Source organism: Lytechinus pictus, chromosome 8, assembly GCF_037042905.1.
Source record: "Lytechinus pictus isolate F3 Inbred chromosome 8, Lp3.0, whole genome shotgun sequence".
In the NCBI taxonomy this organism is placed as follows: Eukaryota; Metazoa; Echinodermata; class Echinoidea; order Temnopleuroida; family Toxopneustidae; genus Lytechinus; species Lytechinus pictus.
Genome location: NC_087252.1, coordinates 19,610,877 through 19,627,145, shown reverse-complemented (window position 1 = coordinate 19,627,145; position 16,269 = coordinate 19,610,877). Strand labels below are relative to the sequence as shown.

At 35.7% G+C, this 16,269-nt stretch overlaps 1 protein-coding gene across 6 annotated transcripts in view; it reads right to left on the bottom strand.

Moving 5' to 3' along the window:
* The window catches only part of LOC129267062 (uncharacterized), a 37,895-nt gene extending 22,282 nt beyond the window's left edge, over positions 1-15,613 (bottom strand). For 4 of the 6 annotated variants that reach the window (XR_010294441.1, XM_064103727.1, XM_064103730.1 and 1 more), the window contains exons 1-4: positions 15,213-15,568; positions 8,362-8,559; positions 3,641-3,826; positions 1,738-1,980 (exon numbers count right to left, since the gene is read on the bottom strand). Coding sequence is in view for 5 of the 6 variants with exons in the window: in XM_064103727.1 (XP_063959797.1) it covers positions 1,738-1,980; positions 3,641-3,826; positions 8,362-8,559; positions 15,213-15,330 (745 nt within the window). In the remaining variant the exon portion in view is untranslated. Of the gene's footprint in view, positions 1-1,737; positions 1,981-3,640; positions 3,827-8,361; positions 8,560-15,212 lie in introns of all 6 variants that reach the window. The other 2 variants (XM_064103729.1, XM_064103728.1) reach the window with 2 other exon arrangements.
* Between the last annotated feature and the right edge of the window lie 656 nt (positions 15,614-16,269).

The window sequence follows — 16,269 nt, the reverse complement described above, 5'->3', positions numbered from 1 at the left end:
TGTTCTCGAGACTCTGCTGCAGGAATTTATTTTATTTTAAGGATGAATTTTCTAACAGTGTAGAAATAAGTACAATGCCTTCAAATTTAATTCTTTAGAAACATTGTTTTACCTATATGAAACTTTCTACCCCCACATTGAAAGGCACTGTCACCTTTGAAACAAAAGATGTCAAATGGCTCAACTTGCCCCACCCATGGGTAGTTGAGCCACCTTCTAGGGTAAGTTGAACCACAAAAACAATGTGAAAAGCTATGGGACAAGAACTAACGTAAAAGTTTTTTTATTATTATTTAAAAGTCTTTCCACTTGCTAATTCTCTATAAATACTAACATCCACTAAAAGTTAAACAACTGTCTGGCGAAATTGGCCCCTTTTGCCTGCATATCAATAAATTGTCTTTTAAAGGATTTTTTTTACACTACCATATGAATTACCATGGCTCAACTTGCCCCATGTTGGCTGGCTCAACTTACCCCGGTCCAAACTTCATGGGATATTTTCACATCCACACATTCTTTATGTACCCATCATTTAAAAGACTATGACAAGAATGAGGATCTATACCTGGACTAACAATTTTTTTGGCTAAAATTTGTATTTTCCCTCTGAGCATGGACCTACTAGTCAGAGTAGTGCGTCCATGCTCTGAAAAACTACTCTCTGTTTAAATGTTGCAAACAATGTGGTAGGGTTAGGGGTTATGCATTGGGTCATATGACACCACCACGATGTCCGACTCATTCATTATTGGCCTGGGGTGGTGGCTCAATTTATACTCTTTGGCTCAACTTACCCCGCCTTCCCGTAATGTCGCTAAGATATTGCATTATAGGCAATTTATTTTCAGTATTTAGGCAAAAATATGAAATAATTCATGATCATGTGTTGCATGCTACTCTTCAATAATTACAGGAAGGTCTGAAAATATTGCATTATTGCATGTAATGATCCATAATCATTCATGTATAACCGATCACTATTTGGAAATAGGTGCAAAACGAAGACCGTCCTTCATTTTTCATTTTGTTTTATTGATATCAACAGCAAATGAAATATGACAGATGAATCGAATTACATCCCTTTCCAAAAGTCAATGAGGTAATAGCAGTCAGAGATCCGTTCGTCTAAAGTCGTTTGCGAAATGCATAATATAGGAGCGCATTGAGCACCTAGCAATGTGTATACGTGCGCTATACAAATCCTATATTATTTGTGTATATTATTTTGATATTATTATATTGATTGAAATTGCATATCAAGTGAAAATATGAAAATAAGAAATAAGTCGTGACCACTGAAGCATTGCGAGCTTCGCGCTTCAAAGAGCACAACAGGTCTGAAAATTAGGCCTGTTGCATATTATAATGATTCATAATCATTCATGCAGAAAATTGTAACTTGGTGCAAAACGAATGCTTTATACTTTCATCTTTCAGATAATATATATTTCATTATATTTCATAAAAGCAAAGTTAGGAATTTTTGGGTCCCATCTTAGTCCATCTTCGTATTTTCATTGTTGTATGTAGTAAACAAATAATTCCTTGAGACACTGTATGAGCATAGAAATGCATATCTCTGAAGACATTTTGTCTAGAACATCGTACGTATCAATGGGGATACACCTAACAATTAATTTAAGCAGAGGATGGAAAGGATGGAATAATAACCTGATAGCCCCCTACGCTCGGAGATAATACAGACTCTAACGATCTATGAGATGATTTACTTACTATGTCTCCACTTCCAATCCAGTCCTTCCTTTGCACCGATCCAAGTGTCTTCACCAATGCTCTGCCCAACGAATTTGACGAGGAAAGACTGTGTCTCAGCATCTTTCACAGTGGCAAGAAAGTTCCTGTTATTATGACAGAGGTTAAATGATGATTCCCATTCTCTCTCGTTGCCATAGTCACGTTGGCGGTAGCAAACCAGATCAGAATAACGTCTGATGTAATTTCCCGTCTGGCAGTTTACTTTAAAGAAACAAATATAAATGAAAATTATTTATAAACGGGGTTATATCAAACTACAGACATGACAGAGTGTTCCCAGATATGTTGCATATGAACACCTGTGCATAAAATCATGGTAATCTTTTTTTTCACAAGGTTCCCCATTGGTTCCCCACAGGTTCCCCATTGTTATGTCCGCCACTGTGATATCAGTGAAGTGGGAATTCTGTAATGACATCATCAAATAACCATCTCTTCCTGTTTGAAATATCTTTACATCTGTAATCTTTTCAATTACAATATACTTTAAACCAAATTGTGATAAACATTATATGTGATGTTATTGTTTAAATTCTTGGAATGAAACAAAAATCGTAAAAACACAACCTCCCGGGAGGATAACCTCCAAGCGATATCCCAAAAGATTTCACTGCAAAAACTCCGGTGTTGATTTAACACCAGCCGGGAATCTATATATATATCGATCCCAGAGAAGTGTTGAACAACACCAGTTTCATTTTTGGTCTAACACCAGATAGGTGTTTATACAACACCAACTAGTATTAAAACAGCATCGGTTTGATTCCAAATACTTCTCTGGTGTGGACATAAATAGACTCCGGGCTGGTGTTAAATCAACACCTGAGTTTTTGCAGTGTATTCTTGCAGAGTGTAGCATTAGAAGTGGACGCGTCGTGGTGTAGCGGTTCTGACTCTCGCCTTGTAATCAGAGGGTCGTGTGTTCGAATCCCACCATGGCCTAGCGTCGATCTTTGGCAAGGCGTTAATCCACACTTTGCCACTCTCCACCCAGGTGTTAAATGGGTACCCGGTAGGATGTTAAAGCCTATATGTAGTATGCCAAGCAATTGAGTCTTTGAACTCTTGTTGGAATGCTCCCCAGGGAGTGGAGAATGTGCGTATATTGTATACGGGCATGCAAGGATCCGATGACCGGGATAATAGTATGTCTGTAAAGCGCTTAGAGACGTCGATCCGACTTTGTATTAAAGGTAAATGCTAGTTTTGGTAACGATATGAGTTCGTACAGAATCCAATGAAATGACCACTAAAGTGTCTGTTTGTATAAATAAAACGTATGTGCCAAAGGATTCTGGAAGAAATTGTGTAATTGCTGAGAAATCAGTAAATAAGTACAGGATTCGGGTATAGCGTCGGGCACGACATTCAAAGCAATAATTATCCACTGTCCCACGTGCGCTTATATGTGTTGGGGATCTTCATTTTTCAGCGTAGATTTCAAGATTTCACGAAGTTCAGTTTATGTAACTGTATTAGATCTAGATCCTCGATGATGTACTGACAATTAAGCCTTGTTTTACAGACTTTCTCATGAAATCAGTGTTTATTGCAACTACTGGAATTTCTCTTTAAGCGTATATAAATGCGGATTATTATTATTATGATTAGATATCATGCCAATGGAGGAACCCAAAAGTGTTTTTTTTACATGTTTATCTACAATATGTTCAAAATGACTGTCAACTTGTCTAAAGTGACCAAAACTTTTGATTCTCTTCGGTAGTCACTTGAACATGTTTGAATGTATTGGTCTTTTCCAAGAGAATGTCTCTCCCAAGCGGCAAGTCCTCTAAAGAGAAATTGCAAGCAAGTCATCAGGGAAGATTTCTTCCTGCAGCAGTTGTCCTAGAACACTTACTTTTGCATACTGGGGGCTGTTTCTCCCATGTACCGTCCATAAGACATCTATTTCCCGTATTATCCATCAGCGTATAGTCATTGCTGCTACAAGCATATGTTATTGTCTCGTTAACTACTGGAGAATTTGTTAATGGAGTCTCGAGCTCAGAATAGGCAGCGATGGGTGGCGAAGGGCATTCAATAACTGATAAAAGATATGAGAATAAAGAAGATTAATATTTTGACAGCTATTTAATGACGATGCCTATAAAACAAAATTAGTCAAACCAAATTCCGGCAAAGAGTATTTTTAGAACGAAGCCCCGATTGTTTCACACAGATTCCCACTTTTAGAGGAATAATATGATGGTCTTTAACCCCCCCCCCCTTGGGATGAAGATCTCTGATGCCACCAATTACAAAGTGAATTTATTTGAAATTAGATGATTAGGATTATGTCTCGTTTTATTGAACACAAAACATTAATATTAAGCACACAGTCAAACATAGGCCACATCAAAGCCGTATTGTAATTTGACATTTGACTAAGTATTGTACGATAATAGTTTCAATACGCGAAAAAACCATGGAGTTTAACAATTTTCAAAACAACATTTTGACAATTTTCCGCAAACATGGTACGCAGAAATAATGAAGACTATCTCAAATAATAGTGAAGACAAGATTGTTGGAATGTGGCCAATCCATTAATTTCAAATCATATTCCAGAAACATCGCAAAATGTAAAATTATTTTCGCTTGCCTGTAAGAGCGAGCAATGTGTCTCCTCAATGAAGCGTAATACACTCTGTACTTGCGATATCAAACATGGGTGTCACGCGCGTTAAAACATTCCCCATAGACTTGTGTGTTAAAATGGCACTTAAGAAAAAATCATTAAAAAATAAATGTCCAATTAAAGGGTCGAATGTTTACTACTTTTGGATAGGATATATATCTGACATTCCATATCTGACCAGAGAAGGGTATCGTAGCCAGCTCATTTTAAAAATAAATCGCCATTTATGAAGATAACTATGATGGGATCAAATTCATCAACTGAAACAGTAAAATAGCCCGAATAGTCGGGTAAATATGATCAAAATTATTGCATGACCGTCAAGTTGGGTATATATGCAATTTTTTTGCTGAAAGTTGTAGTGTAGGGTGTCTACTTCAAGAATCCGACGGGTGCCACTTGGGCACCCTTGGGCATTTTTTTAATTGACGTCATAGGCCACGCCCACTTTTTTACATACCTCTTATATATGACTTTCATATTTTACAAAAAAAAACATGTCATGTTTGTTATCAAATTAAAGCTAATGAAATATCAAATGCAAATACATGGATCCCTGGGCATTTAAATTTCATCTTTGTCAGTTAATGGTCATTTAAGGTAATAAAAGGTCAAATTGCATTACAAATGTAAGTATTACATATAAAGTAATATCATGTTTTAAATACAAATAAGTTAGGAATTATGAGCATTTTGTGCTCAAAGTTAAGTTGAGGGTGCGCATATTAAGAATCCCATGGGTGCAACCTTGGTATCTTGAGGAATCTTATCTATGTGACATCATAAACCACACAAACTTTCTTGCATTCCTCTGAATTATTACTTTTCTATTGAGCGGAATAAACATATCATGTGAGATATCAAATTAGTACAGATGCAAAATAAAATCCATATGTCTGAATCACAAGGCATTTAGAACGCATTCAGGGCAATTAAAGGTCGTTAAGGTCATGAAAGATCAAATTAGGTCACAAATTCAAGCATTGTAACATATAATGCGACTCATGAATCTCATGAATGAAATCAAACAAATTGGGTGTCATATGTATCTTGGGCTTTAGGTTATGTTGAGGATGTTTATTTTAAGAATCTGACAGGGGCTACTTTGGTTCCCTTGGGGCAACATCATTTTCTGACGTCATAAACCACATCATCCTTTTCACATAGGACAACCTCTTAATTATGACTTATCTCTGATCTAGTGTATGGAATAAACATTATGTTTGGTATCAAATTAAAATTTATGAAAAATGGATTGTGCACTTATACAAAAATAAAACACACTGTGTCTTAAACAAGAATGACTATGCCTAATGTCCTGTTCCACGTTCTATCAGTTATCTTCTGAAGATGTCATGGAATAGTATAATTTTTTTCTGACGACACTGATATTTCTGTTCTACCAGACTGTTCTCCTTTTTTGGTTTACAGGTCTTCTGCATACTGTTGAAAAGGTAACCGATATGTATGGTATTGAAACTAGGAGAAAAAAGCTGTCTGTGCACAGACAATTCCTTTCATTAGGTTGGATACCATGTTGTGTTAATTTGGCAAGGGAAATACTTTCACTCTGAACTTACTGCTTACTCTACAGAGCCTGATGCAGAAGAAGTGTACAGGAATCAGGATCAATAAGAGCTGCAGTATTTATACTTTATCTCTTTCTTAACTAATAATAAATGTAAAGATTACGAACCTACTCCAACTGAAAGGTCAGAAAAATGTGCTCTTCTCCAGGATCTTTATCCGGAGAAAATCTTACCGAAAGACTACCCTGCTGGCCCTTCAACTAACCTTTCATGTATGGATTGGAAGTATAAGTTATAGGAGAGCATTCCAGTACCTGTGCATAGCACAGTGGATACTCCCATCATGGAATTATCAGAACTTGTTCTATGTGGATTAATATCGGGGCCACCATGCATATTCTAGGGCTAGCGTTTGTCACTTTGGTGTATCGTATTGTGCCATTCTAAACACAAGTATAACTTAACATGCAATCGAGATTGAAGAGGGGAAAATCAATGAGGAAGAGGATTAAGCAAGTTCAGAGTGGAAGTCTTTCCCTTGCCAGATTGACACAATATGGTATCCCAACCTAATATATTGTCTTTGCACAGCCAGCTTTTTTCTGCTAGTTTTTATACCATAACTTTAATATCGATCACTTTTTCAACAGTATGTAGAAGACTTGTAAGTCCTAAAAGCAGAATAGTCTTCTAGAACACAAATGTCAGTGTTGTCAGAGAAAAATTATATACGCTCTACTCCCATGACATCTACAGAAGATAACTGATACTAGGTGGAACAGGACATTAGGCCTACCCGTACTTGTTCATGACACAGTGGTTCCTCCCCTTGCAGATGCAAGTCAGTGTCACCATGTTCTTTGAGGCTTAATGTAGTTGCTGCCCAGCCATCGAGTCATGTATTTCATAATTCATACTGCAAGTTTGAAACGAACATGACGAAGTATACAACTAAGGCAGAGACATGCAGTCGAAATTGTTGAGAAATTTACACTTTTTAAGTACTTATGAGCTTCCGCCTTCATTAGACCTTTCATGAGCTAATATTACCCAAAGGTGACCTTGGTATGTGATTTTTTTTAAATAAATGTACACTCCATTTCCATAAGCTTTGATTTGATACCAAACATGATTTATTCCGTACACTAGAAAAGAGATAATAACTGTAAATAATTTAATAATTAAGAGGTTGACCTATATGAAAAGGATGGTGTGGTCTATGACGTCAGAAAATGACGTTGCCCCAAGGGTACCAAGGTAGCCCCTGTCAGATTCTAAATATACACATCCTCAATATGATTATCAGCCAAAAATACATTTAATGCTCAATTGAGAACGCATTATATGTTGCATTGCTTACATTTGTGACCTAACTTGACCTTTCATGACCTTAAATGACCTTTAGTTGGTCTAAACACGATATAAATGCCTTGTGATTCATATTTGTGGATTTGATTTAGCATATGCTATGATTTGATATCAAACATGATACGTTTATTCCGCACAATAGAAAATCAACAATTAAGAGGAATGTATGAAAGTGTGGTTTATGACGTCACATAAATAAAATTCCTCAAGATGCCAAGGTCGCACCCATTGGATTCTTAATATGCGCACCCTCAACTTAACTTTCAGCACAAAATGCACACAATTCCTAACTTATTTGTATATAAAGCATGATATTTTTCGCCTTATATGTACTACTTACATTTGTAATGCAATTTGACCTTTTTTTTACCTTAAATGACCTTTAACTGACAAATGTGTGATTTAAATGCCCAATGATCCATGTATCTGCATTTGATTTTCATTAGCTTTAATTTGATACCAAACATGAAATATTTATTTCATAAAATATGAAAGTCATATATAAGAGGTATGTAAAAAAGTGGGCGTGGCCTATGACGTCAATTTGAAAAAAATGCCCAAGGGTGCCCAAGTGGCACCCGTCGGATTCTTGAAGTAGACAACCTACACTACAACTTTCAGCCAAAAAATTGCATATATACCCAACTTGACGGTCATGTTGTGGTTCTACTTGACTACAATTCTTCCGCCAGTCAACAAATTGTTCCAAATCATTGATATATCTTCCCAATTTGGGCAAAGGAAGTTCAGTAGTTACCATTTCTAGAATCAGCGTTAGATTTTGAATCATATTCATAAACTTTTGTCAATCAGCAATACCAAATTGAAAAAAATCGAATGGGTTGGGTCGAACGAATATCTTTAGCGCTCCTTATGTAATTAGGCTCGTGGCACCCATGACCACTGATCTCTCCACTAAGGAGAGGAGAGATCAGTGCCCATGACTTATAACGGGATGGGTAGTATGGCACCCCATCTGTCAAATTCCTTGACAAAACCTGCGCTTTCAACTCAAACGCGCCAATAATAGAGGTACTTCCTCACCTGTGCAACTGGGATCATGACCAAGCCAGGTCCCATCCTCGAGGCACACCCATAGAACAGTGTTAGTGTTACCCTGCATGACGTATCCAGCACTGCACTCCCATCTGATATAGGACCCTGTGTCCAGTGTTTGGTTAACCCATGGTGTTACGGTGTTAGGTATAACATCTGGCTTGGCACAGCTAGCTGAAATTGTACCTGTAGTATATGACATTTTATATAATGAAATGCTGTTTACTATACGACCCTATGTACATTGCAAAAACTACGGTATTATTTAACACCAGTCTAGAATCTATATATGACCATTCCAGAGAAGTGTTGAAACAACACCGGTTTGAAATTAAATCGATGCTGTTTTAACACTAATTGGTGTTGTATACACGCCTATTTGGAATTAGTCCAATTGTCCAAAACTAAACCGGTGTTGTTTTAACACTTCTCATACATAGATTCCGGACTGGTGTTAAATCAACACCGCGGTAGTCCTATATAAATTAGTTTTTTAAACAGATTAAACAAGTGCATGTATGATTTTTTTTAAATCCAAGTTTAATGTGCAATACTTAATTCTCAATAAATTGGTATGGTTGTTTAAGCTGCTAAGCGACTACTAAAAGACTCATTTAGTGAAAAGTGATGTATAGATTTTTTTTAAATAGGCGTTTTTACTGGGTGAGCTAAGAAAGTAGACATTCATCTATCTGATCCGTTGACGCGACATTATGCTTCTGCGATATCTGATAGGCATAGGGTTTGAATTAGGATTTTATTAGAGATTTTTATTCAAAATAATCTAAAGATTCGGATTAGGGTTATTTTGTTTGGGAGGTTAGATTTCAAGTTTGGCTTTGTGTCCAGATTTTCCATTGGAGCAATTGTCGCCGGATAAAATGTCATGGAACCGTCTGATCCTTGCCCACATCCTATTCCGTCATTCCTGTGTAATATAAAACCTATACATACAAATCCATTTGCAATGCATTTGCAAATCCCTTTCCAATGATTTACATTATAATTGTTTAAAGGTCAAGTCCACCCCAAGAAAATGTTGATTTGAATAAATAGAGAAAAATCAAATTAGCACAACGCTGAAAACTTCATCAAAATCGGATGTAAAATAAGAAAGTTATGACATTTTAAAGTTTCGCTTATTTTTCACAAAACAGTGATATGAACAACTTGGTGGCTCAGTCGATGATGTCCATCACTCCCTATTTCTTTTGTTTTTTATTGTTTGAATTAAACAATATTTCATTTTTTATAGATTTGACAATGAGGACCAACTTGAATGAACCATATAGTATTAAACAATGCTAATTCCACATGTTCAGGGAGGAATTAATAGTTGTATCACTTGACAATGAGGAGAAAATTAGAATATTTCATATTTCATATAATAAATACAAAAGAAATAGTGAGTGGATGACGTCATCAGTTTTCTCATTTGCATACCGACCAGGATGTGCATATAACTGTTTTGTGAAATTAATCGAAACTTTAAAATGTCATAACTTTCTTATTTTACATCCGATTTTGATGAAATTTTCAGTGTTATGCTTGTTGGATTTTTCTCTTTTTATTCAAATCAACTTTTTGTTGGGGTGGACTTGTCCTTTAATAAACAATTTTAGTTCCAATTCTCAAGTTAATTTCATTGAAATGAGATTTGCAAATATGCTTACTATCTCATGTAGGATTATGGCATCATACATATATGGATTCGTCGTGTTCGTCCATTGCAGTCATGCCTTACTTTGGCGCAAATCAAAATATACATCACTGCAAGAAATACCTTCTGATCATCCAAGCGTCAATACATACCACATATATAGATATGGTATCAAACTATTTTGGAGAACATGTACTTTCAAGCCATATTTTATTATTATGTGTTCATGACATATATTTTTTTTCTTAAATTGGGGATTTGTGAGGTGTCAATTTTTTGTTTACTCACAAGGTATAATATCATGTCTTTTACAGGAGAATACGTTCTTCACCTTTGAAATTCCTGGAACCATTACTTTTCCTACAAACTCTACGCATTACTTTAGAATAGGCAATCAAAATTTGCCTTTCTTCTGAAAACGAGTTATCACTTATGGAAAATCATTTTTATCCTGGTTAAATTTAAGACATAAGTACGTGTTTACCAAACAAGGAAGAACGAGAAGCGTGATAGGATGGAGTATCATATTGTACTTTCGAAAGAACACGGTTCCCATTAATTTAAAATGATAATTAAAAATGAAGTACAGTTGACCAGGTGAGACTGAGAGTGATTAAAAAAGAAAACAAGGAAAAGGAAATAGTTCGTTCCGCATAAATTCGTAATTCCGAAGCTTCGTTATTCCGAAGGTTCGGATATTCCGAAGGTTCGTTATTCCGAAGGTTCCTATTTACGAAGATTCGTAATTCCGAAGGTTCGTTAGTCCGAAAACGAAATGAGGTTCGTAATTCCGAAGGTTCGTTAATCCGAAAACGAAATGAGGTTCGTAATTCCGAAGGTTCGTTAGACCGAAAACGAAATGATGAACGAACCTTATTTCGTTTTCGGACTAACGAACCTCCGGAACAACGAACCTTATTTCGTTTTCGGATTAACGAACCTTCGGAACATCGAATCTTATTTCGTTTTCGGATTATCGAACCTTCGGAATAACGAACATTTTTACGTTTTCGGACTAACGAACATCGAGGTAAAGGCAATTTACGTGTTTAGGAATTACGAACCTTCGGAATAAAGAACCTTCGGAATTACGAAGTGTAACCGTTCGTTCTACGGTATAGGGGTGGCGCCAGGATATATCGACAGAGTGACATCAATTTCCAAATAGATGTGCGACTGAAAATTTTATCAAAATACACTGTAAAAAAATACTGGGTAAAACTTTAACCAGCACGAGGGTAATTATGTGTCCAACCAATTTGGGGTAGTTTTTTTACCCAATGCGGGAAGCATACTGTCCAGTAAGGTTAAAAAAACAAGCAGCAATTACTTTAGAATGGGCAAAATTTTCATCACACTGGATAAATCAAAATGCCCAAAAGAAATGCCCAATGTTGGATGGACACATAATGACCCTCATGGATCATTTTTACCCAATATATATTTTTTGAGTGCAGGATATAAAATAACATACCTACAAATGATTTAATTTATTTCTTGTTTTCACAAAAGTAATTATGCACATCGGGATAAAGAGGCATATGAGGGACCCGATACACATTTACCATTTATTTTGTATTTTTTCCTGTATATGAAATAAACAAATGTAATTTCAAAGAAATTCAATGATTTCATAATTATTTACAGGAGGTATCAAGCCAAATTCTTAACTCTTGGAGAAAAATATATGTTTTCGTTTCTATTTTCCATATTTTCCTTTCCCCTCATTTTCATTTCCTTATTCCCCATTTTTCTTTCCCGTTCCCCCTTTTTTTCTCTCTTTATTTTTCTTATACAGCCCAGCAGGGCACTTCACTCTAAAAAAATATTGGGTAAAAGTGCTCCATGAGGGTAATTATGTGTCCAGCCAACATTGGGCATTTTGATTTATACAGTGTGATGAAAATTTTGCAGATTCTAAAGTAATTGCTGCTTATTTTTCAACTGATTGGACAATATGCTTACCGCATTGGGTGAAATACTGCCCCAAATTGGTTGGACACATAATTACCCTCATGCTGGTTAACATTTTACCCAGTATTTTTTAAAGTGTTCTTCACGCCCATGCCTTCCTCATATAGACCTACCCTTGTGTTGATTTAACTCAAACGGCCATACTTCCTTTTATTTTTTCAATCATATTTGATCAATTATTACAGCAATTTACAAAATAAACAAGTTCACGAAGTTAGGAAAAGGAAAGTCGATTGACAAACTCCTCTCGTAGCCCATGCATTTATCAAATTCAGCTACATGTTCATCCACGTTCAACAAACCCACTCTTTGTAAAAACTGATTCAAACTAAATAATTCTTTATTTACAAATTCCCATATCAATCACAAAAGGGCAGTTGTATTTAATTATGTAAACATATGCCATTAAATAATCGGTGGATGAAGGTCAACGTATTGACTTTGAAAGAGTTTCAGGCCAGTGCCTTACCACAGCAAAACACACGTCATTATTTTTTTTTCAGGGTTATTGTTTTTTATAGTATCATTATGTTATTCGATATTGATGTTTTTATATAATTATACAAAGATATGTAGAGAGAGAGAGAGAGAGAGAGAGAGAGAGAGGGAGGGGAGGAGTGAATGAATGAAATTATGAGAGTTTTGATTTGTTTTACAGTAACGTTATTATAAAAAAAACCGTTGAAATAAATAAGAGAAGTATCATATGTCAAGTTCATTGTCTTTTTGAGAGCACCTTCCCCAAACATCGTATGGGAAAAAAAATTGACACGTGATTTTCGCAATAATAATGAAAATACTTCTTTATTGTACGTTCAGTATATCAACAGACAAATCATTTCACACCCGTTCCTGAAATAAACAATTTGTAGTCCTCATGAACCATTACAAAATTGAATTTAATGCATTTTTATATTAACATAAAATATGGGACACTTGCTTGTATATGACGTCAAAAATCAAAGCCTTCAAATTCTTATAACATTTTAAATCTTTGATGGATTTTCCTCAAACCTTCACAATTTTTATTACTTTTTTCTGGTATTTTGACATCAAACCAGGGTGAACTTCCCCTTGAAATCAGTTCAAACATTTTTCGATAGTAACAAAACAAAACAAAAATGGAGAGAAAAAAAGGAAGAACGTAGAAAGAAGAGCTCAAAAAGATATTATCAGTGTCGTGTAACTGTATAATATCCCTATCATCCAATTAAAAAATGTTTCCTTTAGGTATTCTCCCCCCCCCAATCCTCCCCCCATCGTCACCCTGTCGCTTCCCCCTAGGGGCTTACTTAGGCTTATATTTACCCAGTGTTAAAATGCTCTACATCTGTATGAGTCAAGTCCAATATTTATGCTGATCAGAATTACGCAAAGAGTAGATCGACATTGTTTATTTAAAATAAAAACCACAACAACATGCATTTGGTTTAGATAGATTACATTTTAGCAATATGCAGTTTTCAAATTCCACATTTCGTTTATTCTATTATCATTGTATGCAGTTTAACTGACAACAGGTACTTTGGACCCATTAACTGTATTACTTTTCTACTTCAATGCCGAAAAGCAATGAAAAAAGTGTACTTCCATCACACCTCAATCACACATCATGTCTTGCCTATACAGTTGTGCTTAAAAGTTAGTGAATCCCAACCACAAAATGTATAGGTTACTCTTTCATGCTGAGTGTTGAAGGTAGACAACAACACTACAATGTTAGGCGAGCCCAGAGAAACAAACTGTATTCAATTTAATATTTTATCACCTGACTTCACAATTAAATTTCTAAAACATGTGAGAACTTGATCACTTCAAAACTTTAAATATGTTCACTAACTTTTGAGCACCACTGTATTTGATTGTACGCTAAGCATACTGCTGCCATTGCTATCATTGTCATCCCGTGTGGTGTGGGACACGTTGCACAAAGAGGTGCAATTAAACTTAAGTCAAAAAATCAATATCAAGTCCCGAATGCGCCCTTATGATTGGTTAAAAATCAAATTGTGTTTGATTTTTAGAATTGGATTTGATTGCAACTCTTTCAGTAACGTGCCCCATATTGTCTAAGGAGTAATCCTTTGGTTTGTCACTGTCACTGACTGTACCACATTTAACTGCAAGCCCACCTCAACAAAAGGTTGATTTGAATAAAAAGAGAAAAAAATCATACTGTGCTGAAAATATCATCAAAATCGAAAGTAAAATAATATAGGAAGTTATGACATTGGCCCTATTAAATTTTGGTTTAATTTCACAAAACAGTTTTAAGTACATCCTGGTCGGTATGCGAAATAGCAGACCGCTGACGTCACCAACTCACTAATATTTGTTGTATTTTATTATATGAAATATTTACATTTTGTCATCTTTGGTATTATGTGAAACAAAGTTATATTCCTCCCTAAAAATGTCGAATTGCCAGTATTAGATGCTGTGATTGATTCAATCAAGAGGGCAACTCAGTAAACATTGAAGTATCATATATTACAATAAAAAAAACAAAAGAAATAGCGAGTGAGTGGTATCATCGACTCTCTCATTTACGTATCACTGACTTGTGCATAATTACTGTTTTATGAAAAATATGCGAAACTTTAAAATGCCATAGCTTTTTTATCTTACGTCCGGTTTTGATAATTTTTTCAGTGTTTTGTTTGTGTGATTTCTTTTTTTATGTAGAATATTTCTTTATTGATTCAGATCAATATTTTTTGGGATGGACTCTACTTTAAAACACGCCACCCCATCAGTCCTTGTACATACCAAGGACAACACAGCTTCGGAACTCACTTCCTGCCAAAACATCTCCTTTAGCTCCCAACATATATATGGACATATTTTAACTTCAGTCACATTTGCTCGACATTTGCGGCCGCAAGACTAATTGGAAACAGTCGTTCCGTTAATTTGTATTCAAAATGTAAAACGGCTGTTTCAGTCGACTCGCCGTACGGCCGCCATAGAGCAATTGTGACTGAGTTATTAAGAATGATTTAACTCATATTTCATTACTTTGTGTCTTACTAAGACTTTCTTTTTCTACGATGCAAAAACAAATTAATAAGCTATTCCAGTAATGGTTTATTTTGGGGTAGCCTAAATTCCGGCCATTTCACCTCAATTTGACTAGAACATTATGAGACCAAACAGATATAAAAAACATGAAATGATGTACAAAACAGAAGAGGAAAATGCTTACCATACTTGCAAGTATAATGAGACAATATGATGATGACGGATATTACTTTATTATAATATTTCATTTCGGTGAAAACGTCAATAAAATCCGACAAGAAGCTAAATTCATGAAGACGCATGCAACTCCAATCACTTCAACATAAACGAGACAGGACATGGACTTTATCATGTAATAATTATTGAGCTGGCCGACCGAACGAGGATATTAAGTGCTTATTCCTGTTTAGATCCCAATATTATGATAAAAATGAAAATAATTGTCACGTACAAAATCTGTACGTTCCGCGAGAGCTGCTCACTGTGCGTGCTGGTAAAAGTCTACCCGACGAGGATTTCATATATTGTTGTCAGCAGACCGTGGAGGCCTATATCACCGCAAGAAACGATAAACTTTAGATTGATAAACTATTGGCATTGTTATATTGTCTAACCCCTTCAGGAGTTCCAGTCTTATCGACTCATTTGGTGGAATAGGGGAATCCCCTTTGACCATTATACTGTCCGAGCGTGCACGGGTACAACCGTGTAAGATCTTGACTGTGTAAAGCGAAGTGAAGTTCCGTTTTTTTTTTTTTTTTTTTTTTTTTTTTTTGGGGGGGGGGGGGGGGGGGAGGAGTATTGTGGCAGAAACACGCCCCTGTGTCTTTTCGGGATATCACTGCACAACTTCTCACTGGGAAGGAAGTTCGTTAAGAACAAAAAAAGGAATAATAATAATAATAATAATATAGGGTATTTATATTGCGCACATATCCACCTTGTTAGGTGCTCAAGGCGCTCCTATATTACCCGGCTAAGCTAGGCGTTCATAGCGCACACAGCTTTGTAAGGAATTACTTCCTAATAAATATGTAAAAAATAACAAGAAAAATGGAAAGTGGCCAAGCCACCTGACGTTTTCTTATGTCTGTAAGCATTGATTTAAAAATACATTAAAGGGATTACAGTGCATTAAATATGACAATAGTCTTGAAAATTGAAATAAAGAATAATAATATAAGGGGTGGTCGACCACCCCCCCCCCTGTAGTACCGCCCTCATGGCAGTGTCAAAATTAT